The 11295-nt window shown below is 35.5% G+C and overlaps 2 protein-coding genes and 1 long non-coding RNA gene across 4 annotated transcripts; 1 reads left to right on the top strand and 2 right to left on the bottom strand.

The window, feature by feature from the left end:
• Positions 1 to 304: 304 nt before the first annotated feature.
• LOC108730576 (uncharacterized) lies at positions 305 to 823 on the bottom strand. Its single transcript, XR_001936981.1, has 3 exons — positions 747 to 823; positions 505 to 668; positions 305 to 431 (listed from the first exon to the last, which is right to left on the bottom strand). It is a non-coding gene; the product is annotated as an uncharacterized lncRNA (long non-coding RNA).
• Positions 824 to 3604: 2781 nt separating this feature from the next.
• Positions 3605 to 7470, top strand: UQCR-C2 (Ubiquinol-cytochrome c reductase core protein 2). The gene is made up of 7 exons (XM_018460352.1): positions 3605 to 3746; positions 4183 to 4322; positions 4423 to 4614; positions 4693 to 4909; positions 4978 to 5409; positions 6574 to 6795; positions 7239 to 7470. The coding sequence occupies exons 1-7, from the start codon at positions 3702 to 3704 to the stop codon at positions 7323 to 7325; spliced, it is 1335 nt and encodes a 444-aa protein (XP_018315854.1). The 5' UTR covers positions 3605 to 3701; the 3' UTR covers positions 7326 to 7470.
• Positions 7471 to 7554: 84 nt separating this feature from the next.
• On the bottom strand, positions 7555 to 10731 carry LOC108730573 (nucleolar protein 11). Of its 2 annotated transcripts, none has more exons than XM_018460350.1 (5): positions 10394 to 10731; positions 9655 to 9851; positions 9054 to 9585; positions 7936 to 8966; positions 7555 to 7865 (listed from the first exon to the last, which is right to left on the bottom strand). In XM_018460350.1, the coding sequence occupies exons 2-5, from the start codon at positions 9784 to 9786 to the stop codon at positions 7737 to 7739; spliced, it is 1824 nt and encodes a 607-aa protein (XP_018315852.1). In that variant the 5' UTR covers positions 9787 to 9851; positions 10394 to 10731; the 3' UTR covers positions 7555 to 7736. The 2 variants fall into 2 exon arrangements, with proteins under 2 accessions (XP_018315852.1, XP_018315853.1); XM_018460351.1 differs by lacking the exon at positions 10394 to 10731 and adding an exon at positions 9956 to 10089.
• Positions 10732 to 11295: the final 564 nt, after the last annotated feature.

Genomic DNA, 11295 nt, shown 5'->3' with positions numbered 1-11295 from the left:
GGCCAGTTAGTCCATCGGAATTGACCAATCGCATTTGTCATTTTGTTTGAAGAATTGACAGATTGGTCAATTCCGATGGATTAATTGGTCCAGTTAAGTTAATTGAGCTTGGTGACAGTGGCCCTAAGGGCCAATTTCACCAACCACGGTTAGATTAACCGACGGTTAAAGTTAGCAGGGTGACCAACAGACACATATTTTCTCGTAACCTCTTGGCTCTAACCTGAAATTTGTGGGAAGCAATAAACAGTGTATTATACATGTGAAAAAAAGTTTAAAAGGTAATATAAATATATATACTTCATCCTTTTTTACAAGTGTTGAACGATCAGTTTCTTTGTTTTCAATGACATCACGTTGTAAAAATATTAAATCTAATAAAGATTCTTTATCTGCGTCAGAAAAATTCTTTTGCCTTTGCATGTTTTAATCTGTAAAAAAAAATAAAATTTATAATGTCATTTTATATTATATAAAGAAACATATTATACATATTTATATTACCTTTTAAACTTTTTTTCACATGTATAATACACTGTTTATTGCTTCCCACAAATTTCAGGTTAGAGCCAAGAGGTTACGAGAAAATATGTGTCTGTTGGTCACCCTGCTAACTTTAACCGTCGGTTAATCTAACCGTGGTTGGTGAAATTGGCCCTTATTATTCTCTACGAAATTGTAAAAGGAAAAAAGTTTAGTCGGTGCCATCGGTGCTTTAGAACAGAATCCTCTAAATTAAACGCTACCAATGCTCGCTAGGGTCGTTCATGGATTTATTAAGACCCGTTCTACAATAAGTATTCGGATGACGAAGTCGGGTATCGTTAGTCGCTTATCGCGTGTTGAGCTGGTTCTACATTGGCTGCGTTCAGCAGACTCAAAAGTTTTGCAACCGTTTTATGATTGTCTGCTGAGATAGGACCATTCTTCTAGATCTAAAAGTATGATCCAATCAGCTCGAAGGAAACTTCCAACAGTTGCAAAATGAACGTTCTGCTGAACGCAGCCATTGACTACGTTTACAATTGGCCAGTCATAGCTATTCCTCTGAAGAATGGAATGACTGCGATTGGCCAGTTTCCTAACATCGATATTATAACTTCGGCGTAAATCAATCCGTGTAAACGTAGTCAATGATCGCATCGCAACGTCGCAAGCGTGTCGCAAGCGTTGCAGTCCAATCAGAGTCGAGCTAGCTTGACGTTGATTGGACCGCAACGCTTGCGACGCTGCGATGTGACTAATGTAGAACCAGCTTTGTATGTAGGTATGAGTACGACTTGCTAGTCTACAATTGCGTCGCAAGTCGGAATAGTCATAGAAATTGAAACGTTGAATATTTATTCAAATTTATTACTTATTTGGATGCAAATTATAAGACTGAGATTACTTATAAAAAAACGTAAAAAAGGAATTACAAGAAGATGGTGGATAAAACCTCATATTACTAGAAATATGAGACAAAATTTTGGTGAGTACGCTTAATGAGCAGTCGTGCTTCTGGATGCACCTATATTGAGCAGGTTAGGGTGCTGTTTCATGGGCACGGAATCGGAACACGGAATCGGAAAGGTGAAGTCGTAGGGGCAACCAATCAGCATCGTTCCGTTCCGATTTTTAAGTAGCCTGGCTTCCTATGGGGCATATTTTTCGGAAGCGGAAATTTTTCATACTGTCAATCACTAGTGATCACTAGCGATTAAAAATAATATTGAAAAAATTCAATTAAAAGGAGCATTGAAAAGATGAAAAATATCTTCTGTAAGTATTGTAATTACATGTATGTTAAATTATTTTATTGATAATTAGATTATAATGATGATTTTATTAATATATTAGATTATAATGATGATTTTGCATACATTTCTAACCTAACATCATATGTACAATATGCCAAATACCCAGGGAAAACAAGGAAGTAAATATTATGTCAATTTGACGTCATTGTGACTGATTATTGACCGAATCTTTTTACATCATTTTTTCGTCATGATTCGGTCAATATAGGCTGCGGTCCACTTGACGCTACAAACGCTTTGAAGCGTTTGAATGACCAATCAGAACAAAGAATTTTACGAATTAACTAATCAAAGAATGCTTTGAAGCGTTTGTAGCGTCAAGTGGACCGCTGCCTATATGACCAGCCATAATATCAAATTGATATTATTTCGACTTTCTGTTTCCATTGAGTAATTGAGCTATCTGGAGATGCTGTCTTCTTCGAAACTCTTTTTGCCAAGGTAACTGTGGAGTTCTTTGCCATTGTATATTTTTTATAAGAAATAATCGTGCTGTTTTCGCTTTCATCTTTTCCTACAAGAATCAAATAAAAAATATTTAATATATATAAAACAAAACAAGGTTAGAGATGTATGCAAAACCATCATTATAATTTAATATAAAATCATTATAATTTAACATACATGTAATTACAATACTTACATTTTTCACCTTTTCAATGCTCCTTTTAGTTGAATTTTTTCAATATTATTTTTAATCGCTAGTGATCACTGGTGATTGACAGTATGAAAAATTTCCGTTTCCGAAAAATATGCCCCATAGGAAGCCAGGCTACTTAAAATCGGGACGAAACGATGCTGATTGGTTGTCCCTACCACTTCACTTTCCCGATTTCGTGTTCCGATTCCGTTTTTTCACACCCTTAGTGTAGTGTAAAGAATTTAATTGTGTTTGTATCCGTGTTTTTTACATTTTCTGCAAGTTTTCTGAATATTATGCACATCTTCTGCATTATATGCATATTATACACATAAAATGCATAATATCTCCTAGCCACGCATAATCGGCATAATACCCAATCCTGCTTAAGCGGGGAGCACAGACTCTTGCATAACACATAACACATAGGCCGGTATTCATAGTCGATTCTTATTTCAAGACCGTCTTAAGTAATGGCTGCGTTCAGCAGACTCAACAGTTTTGCAACCGTTTTATGATTGTCTGCTGAGATAGGACCATTCTTCTAGATCTAAAAGTATGATCCAATCAGCGCGAAGGAAACTTCCAACAGTTGCAAAACAAACGTTCTGCTGAACGCAGCTTATGTCTTAATACGCTAATGTGGCTCTCTTATTGGTTCGTAACACCTCAAGGCTGAACTTGAGATGATCTTGAATATAAGAACTGACTATGAATACCGGCCATAAAGCATAAGGCCGGAATCAGACTACGCATTGAAGATTGAGATTGAAGATTGAAAAATTCAAATTTGACCAATCGAAACGAAAGGAGCAAAAATTTCTTTGTCCTTATTGGTCAAATTTCAATCTTCGATCTTCAACCTGAATCTTCAATGCGTAGTCTGATTCCGGCCTAAGAAATTCAACCATTTAGAATTCTTTATTTCATGGAAAAGAAGAAAACGAAGGACTTTGATTGGTACATTTTCTTATGCATTTCGTGTTGTGTTATGCATAAGAAATTTAATCAATCAGAATTCTTTATTTCATGGAAAAGAAGGAAACGGAGGGCTTTGATTGGTATATTTTCTTATGCATTACGTGTTATGCGTTATGCAAGAGTCTGTGCTCCCCGCTTTAGAGTCGGACTGTTCGATTTCGGTGACTTCGGTAGTTCGGTTCGGTCAGTGTTCGGTCAGTTCGGTATTTCTGTGTGACCGTGTCGTCTACTCGGTCTACTTCTGTCTGACCTATTCTTCGCTTTTACAGGAAGCACGAGAAATGGCCTGTTCTGCTATACGATCGCCCGTTCTTCGTAATTCTACGGTAAACGAATCTTATAAAGACAATCATGCATGTTTTCATGTCTCCGGACATTTTATCATTTACCATTGAGTTTGTAATGCAGGTGTTATATAAATCTCATTAAAGAATATGACATGTGTTTATCTTGTAACTTTTCAAATGTTTCGAACAATTTTGGAATTATGTGTATCGTTACGGATGTTCTGTAGATTATCTTGGCAGAATTGAAATAAAAAAATGTTAGCTTTATATATACCTATACCTATACCTATACTAATATACTCTATTGAATGTTTGCAATTTCATTTTATTTATATTGTGTCATTATCCTTAATATTATTATTTATCTTTTAGAAATAATAAAAAAGTACAGCGCACGCGATTATGTTTATATATTTTATAATTAAATCGATAAATATATGTATAATATATGTACCTACCTTTTTAATTACCCAAGGTAAGGCATTATGCAGCTGCCGCGGTTGCTCAATGTTCTAATGTTGCGACCCCAGAACTTCAGTTATTGCCGAACAATAAGGTGACAGTTGCTGCGCTCGATAACAATAATCCTGTTGCTCAAGTGTCAATCATCTTTAGGTATATAAAAATGACATTACGAGTTAACAAATGATATTATGATATATAATTGCTCAGTATAAAATAATCATCTCTTGCTCTACGCTCTTTTTGCGTTTAGAGCTGGCTCCCGCAACGAGACATATGATACACAAGGCACTGCGCATCACATTCGAATTGCTGCTGGTCTGAGCACTTGTAGATCAACTTACTTTGGAATAACTAGAAACATCCAACAACTTGGTGGAAACTTAACTGCTACCACTGATCGTGAAAGCATTGCATATACATTACAAATTACTAGAAACAACTTGTAAGCAATTACTTCATTAATACATCTATATATCCGTTGTAGTAATTTTGCAACACTTATATTCTAATATTGCAACAGAGACAAAGCTTTGACTTTCTTAGAGGATGTTGCCACCAAGCAAGTATTTAAGCCATGGGAAATATCCGATCAACTATCCAGGTTGCGCTATGAATTATCTATGATACCCGAGGCAACCCGTATAATGGAATTGTTGCACAAGGCAGCTTACCGTACTGGACTAGGTTATTCTCTATACTCGCCAAAGAGACAACTTGGAAAAATCAATACAGAAACTGTACGTACGTAATGTTACGTATTAATGGCACATGGCACAAAAGAGAAATTTGCTTTCTTCCTATACAGCTGCAACATTTTGTTAACACTTGGTTTACTGGCTCGAGATGCGCGGTCGTAGCAACGGGCGTGTCACTGTCGGACGTGACACAGTTTGCTTCGAATTTGAAGGTAGGTCCGGGAGATAATATTGTGGAAATTGCTAAATATCGCGGAGGGGAACTCCGCAAGGAACGCTCCTCTGAATTGTCCACTGTAGCGGTAGCCGTTGAAGCAGCAGGTTTAAACAAAGAAAAAGATGCCCTTGCTTGTGCCGTGTTGCAAAGGGCAATAGGTTCTGGCCCTCGTGTAAAGTGGGGCTCCAGCGTGTCTCCACTGAAACAAGCAGTCTCCGGAGCAACGAGCACCGACCAATTTGCCCTTTCAGCATTTAATGTTTCTTACAGTGATTCCGGATTGTTTGGTCTTATTCTGTCCTCAGTACCCAACGTCGCCGGTTCCGTAAGTTTTGTCATTTAACCAGGGCTGGGTAATATTTAAAATAGTTCCATTTTAAATATGTATTTAAAATGGAAATGGCATTTTGTATTTTCCATTTTAAATGGTTTTTGGAAAATATTTTCATTTTACATTTGAAATGGAATCTTGTCTATCATTTAACCATTCATAAAATTTTTCTACGTTTTCACAAATTTTCCCTGGAATCATTGACATATAAGAAAAACTAAGTCCCATGATTGGCCAAAGATTTTTATGAATATTCAAATAAACTACAAATGAAACTGTAAAGGGAAAATTAATTTCAGATAGTCCATAAATATTAACTCTTAATAAAAGAGTGTTCCAGCATTATGTAAAATACTATATACATTTCTAAAAATATATATTACTCTTAACATCTAATTTTGACCATAACCGGCGCTTTTCATATTAATTTGATTTATTCAAGTAAACGGTCCCGTTTTCGAATCATAATATTAAAAAATTTTTAATATTCCCATCAGAAATACTTTATTTATAATACTGTAATCAGGGCTTCGAATTCCGTTGAAAATGGATTTCAAACGTAAAATACTTTTATAAAATTTATATCATCTTGGCGGAAAGTTTTTATGACAAAACATAGATTGAAACAAGGTTTTATAAATTCTTAGTTTAGATATAGATATTTGTAGTGGAATGTAAAATACTGTTATTTGTTTAAAAAACCAAGAAATCCTTCGCCCAAACAACGCCACTTTACATCTTACGTATGAATATCTACGAAAAACTATGGATTTCTGAGATAAACAAATCTCATTCTATGTTTCACTACGCGCGCGAATATCTAAAAAATAAGAATTTCTAAGATCTTATTTCAATCTATATAATTTTTCTGTACTTTTTCGTAAAAATTTTTGCTATGGCAAGAAAAATCATTTTGCACATTTGCAAACCATTTAAAATACCTATTTATCCATTTTACATTTAAAATGGATTTGAAAAACCTATTTTGTATTTTAAATATATTTTTTAAAAGTATTTTACAATTAATATTTTAAATGGAATTCGAAAGATATTTTACCCAGCCCTGCATTTAACATAAATATTTTTTATTCTACAACTAATAAATTTCTCACCAGGCCAAATTCCTTGTATACGCTATAATTTTATCTTACTTTGTAGGTAACAAAAGCTGCTACTGAATATCTGAGATCGCCTAAGCTTTCCGAGGCTGATGTCGTGCGCGGTAAGACTATGTTGAAAGCGGAAATATTATATGCCGCAGATAATGATGCTATGTACTTGGAAAATATGGGACAGCAAGCAATCATTAAAGGACGCGTGTACAAACCATCTGATCTCGTTGCAGAAGTAGACAAAATAACTGCATCTGAAGTCAAATCGGTATGCAGATTTTATTTTTCCAGCAATATCGTTTGCTTTACTTTTCTTTCTTTTCAATTTACTTTTTCAACATTATGCAATGTTTTATATATGTATATGTATACATTTATGTAGTGCACAAAAGTATACACAAAACTTATATGTTAGGGCGGGAGCCAGAGTTTTGCATAACGCATAACCCGTATTCAGAACGCGCTTACAATGATGTTAGTGCGCTAACATGCTATAGTTTATTATGCATACTATAGAATTTTAGAGATAAAAACGCGTTCTGAATACAACCCACATAATGCATAAGAAAATGTACCACAACCAAAGTCCTTTAATTTTTTCGTTTCCACAAAATAAAAGACTGATTTCTTATGCTTTATTCATTATGCAAAGGTTTGTGCTCCGGCCTTAAGACTTTATTAAAAACGGCTATTTCTTTACAATACTTTTAGGTTGCTGGAAAACTTGCTGGCGGAAAATTATCCATGGCTGCAATCGGCAATTTATGCACAGTTCCATATATCGATGAATTAAAGTAAATGATAATGAAAATCTAGTAGATAGTATCGTTTCGTGAGCCTTCAAGTTTTAAATATTTTATCCAGTTCAGAGATATACACACGTTTATCAGAGTGTAAAATCTACTTTGCGATATTAATAATAAAAGAGAATATCGCTATAGTTGATTGATTGATTGAATAATTACTTTAATTTTAGTTGTCATTTAGTGTAACAATGCAGAAAGAAATCGGAAACACAAGATATTAAAATTACAGCTAATAATGTCAAAATTCAAGTTAAACATTTTTCAATAGTATTTATATTATCTTCGTCTATCAGTAATTCGTCTTCTGCATAAGATTAATAGAAAAATACATAAAAAATATATGAAGAGTACATCTTCACAACACACTATGACTCGAGATGTGAAAGTGTGTCTTTTCATTTATTTAATAAAGTTTTATTTCTTCTATAGAGTAGAATTTATTGTGTTTTCTCGAAGAAGATCGTAATGGTTTTCCATTGTTTGTCCTGTCTATCATAGGCCTCAAGTTGACGAGATTTTGCAAAAACTGAAACTGGGAAAAAAGAAACGACAGTTGGTTGATAAAATAACAAAAGATTGTGCGAGTTACTTTTCATACTTACATGTTCTTCTAGGATAGAATCTAGCCGATTGAAAAGCTCCAAAACGTGCATATCTTGCGATAATAAATAATGTTGATAGTGTGAGTCGAGAAGCACACAGAACCAATCATACAACTGCTGATCGTTCGGCTGTGAATTATCGTCAAGCGAGTTTGATTTCTCATTCAATTTACATATTAGATATTCCAATAATTTAAGTACTTGGTCGAAAGTTAAACCGGTTTTCAGGTGAGGTAACAATGAAACACTGGAATAGCTGATACTAAACACTCTGTCGAGAAAATTGTCTCTGGAATAGGGATTACTAGCTTTCAATGTGCTATCAATTGTGCCGTTTTGCAGAGGAACGAATACTTTGTCTGGACTGTTTAAGGTAAATATCAAAAGATCCACTAATAACTTCTCTGACAAATCTTTGAACGTATCGAAGCACCAACAGATCGACGCGACATCGTCAGATTCCATCAATAATGGGATCACAGTCTCTTGTATCGCGGAATCGCTCCATCCTTCGTTCAAATAAGAACAAATCTTTTTCGAGATATTCAAAGGTATTCGACCTGTCGATGCATTTCTCGTCCACGTTCGATTCTTGTCCCATTGAGCCACTGTCGCTTCTTGTATCACGATAATATCGTCTGCATCATTACCATCATTGTCGTTCTTGAAGCGCAAAGACGAGCCCAACATAGCAGCTATCCTTTGCGGCGCCAGGTGATAGGGCGCAATGGCCAAATGTCTGTTTGCCGCTAGTAACAATTTGTCCTCCACTTTCCAGAGCTTAGCGTCGTTGGTATAAAGTTTTAACTTCTGCACCGCTTGCGCTGACTTGAATTGTACATTGTATATCATGAGTATTGCTCCCTCGTCCGTGACATCAGCACCATAAATCGCTATCGTCGTCTCGTTAAGATGTGTCATGACAATGGGATATTTTGTATTGATATTAGTAATTACACTGATCAACCTATTAGATTCCATGTCGGAAGATGTTCCTGTCAACAAGTGACTATACAATCTACCGTGTGACCCTGAAACAATTGCACAATATTAAACATGCATGTTTTATCTTTAAAAAAAGAGGAAAGAGGAACCTGATACACCATTTTAATACATACATAAAGTCAACAGATACGCATCGTTCTTATAATGTATTACAACATGTCCCATGAGAACCTCTGACTTTCGTTTTAATTCTATCCTCCTGATAGTATCCACTTTCTCCAAACAAGTATCGTCCTCCAATCCAACTACTACATAGTTATAGACTTCTTCTACTCTTGTCAAGCAGAACAAACTCGTCTTTCCGTTTAAATGTATCAGCTGACAGTTTAATAATTTCTCCTTAGCCCTAATTATACCCTTGCTCATCCATGTCTTCCTGTTAGCGATGGCCCACTCTAGAGAAGCTGTAGCTCCATTTTGCTGGACAAGAATGGGTGACGAGTCACCATGTGATAGAATAGCATGAAGCAGGGACGAAAACTTGTGTCCCTTCACGTTATTCAAGTCTGCCTCCTCTTCTGACCAAACCCGAATCTTTCTCTCATTAAAGGCAGCAACATAACGCTGCTTGAATCTATCATAAATGACTTGCGTCGTCAATCTTTCTTTGCTGGACCAACTACTAATCTGTTTTAGATCTTGTAGCTGGAAATACATATGGATCGTCAAAATGTTTCAAAGCCACATTTAAAACATGATGGTTAAATCTCTAACCTTATATCGTATAACTATGTTCCTGCCGAGAGTCACTACTGCGCAGCCTGGTTCCTTATCCTTCTCGACGCCGAGTAAACTCTGCTGGTCGATAAGTGGACAAAGCGTGTAGTACGAACTAAGCTTTGCCATTCTCGTAACATGTAAAGCTTTTTTCGGAATTTTCTATCACTCGTCTATTGACTTGCATCTGTATCCTTATAAAAGAATGATCAGATGAATCAGATCAGCACGTGCCACGAATGCGATTAGAAATGCATTAGTTGCTTTTCATTTACACCGATTCTCAGATAATTCTTACTTGTGACATCATAACTCAATTGAATATGCATTCCTTTTGCATTCTTACAAGTGAGAGTTAACTGAATTTTTGCCTAAATTTGCACAAGACCGAGACCGTATTCTTTACCGAGTCTCATAAACTCATTTTAAAAGTAAGGTTATGAATCTGTGTTATGCGGGGTCTACAATAGAAGTCGTAGTAGTCGTAGGATCTTAAGTCGTAGAAAATTAACCAATCACAGTCGAATATGAGAAGAATAATCAACTGTGATTGGTCAATTTTCTACGACTTAAAACCCTACGACCGCTACGACTTCTATTGTAGGCCCCGCATTATATGTGATAACTTTCTACCAAAATAAGCAAGTAATTTGACGTCATTAATTTGAGTACGAAATACTCAGCTCACTTCAGACTAAGTTTTACTTGTGTGTAAATGGAAAGCAATCGTTGTTACCATCAAATCAATCCATCAGTCGCTATCTTCCTCTTCTTTCGATTTGTGTGGCATTCGCCGTTGAGAAAACATAAAGACACTATAATAAGAGACTGGCATAAGTTCTAGTTGGATAGAAAATGGCGTTCACAGGACGATAAGTCATAGAACTACGGATATAAGAAAGTAGGGATACAGCCATACAGCTTATTCTTGCGGGGAAGAAGCCGTCAAGGGCAAAGAGATGGTATCCATTACCACAGTATATACAGTAGCGCAACTCTCTTGATTTTATGTTGGCCAAAACGGAGTGCGCATGCACTCCGTGAAATAAGTAAGTTGCCCCGTCTCATTTTCTCCTTTATTGCTTTCTCTTTCTCTATTTAAATGACCGTTTCAATGTTCCATTTAGTTGAGAACGATTGAGAATAGAAATTTGGAGGGAAATACAACGTGCATCGTCTATTTTGATACCTAGCATATATTTACAATTATGTAATATTTCTCTATATAAATATATGTTTTGAAGGTGATTTAATATTTTTTTTTAATTTTTCTACATTTTTTCCTTATTTTTTTTTTTTAATTTTTCTACATTTTTTCCTTATTTTTCAATATATTTACAATTTATTTTTATTAATTTTCATTAAGTTTAGATTATTTCATTGCAATAGTGGGTTTATTCGCGTTGCATGCTCCAATATGCTCCTACAATAGCTTTTACTCACTCAAACGCATTCATTGAAATGCGACGCGAATAAGGACACTAAATATAGTGAGTTTTGACAGAGCGAAAGGATGAAAAGATAAAGAAGTTCAGATAGCAACCATAGAAACGCTAGGTTTAGGCTGCATTTTCATGCTGACGCTCGATTCGAGCGTCAAACTGGTCACGTAATGTAGGATTCACACTGCGTACGACA

Source organism: Mycetomoellerius zeteki, unplaced genomic scaffold (genome assembly GCF_001594055.1).
Source record: "Mycetomoellerius zeteki isolate Tzet28-1 unplaced genomic scaffold, Tzet1.0 scaffold938, whole genome shotgun sequence".
Lineage (NCBI taxonomy): Eukaryota > Metazoa > Arthropoda > Insecta > Hymenoptera > Formicidae > Mycetomoellerius > Mycetomoellerius zeteki.
This window is presented reverse-complemented; position numbering and strand designations above follow the sequence as displayed.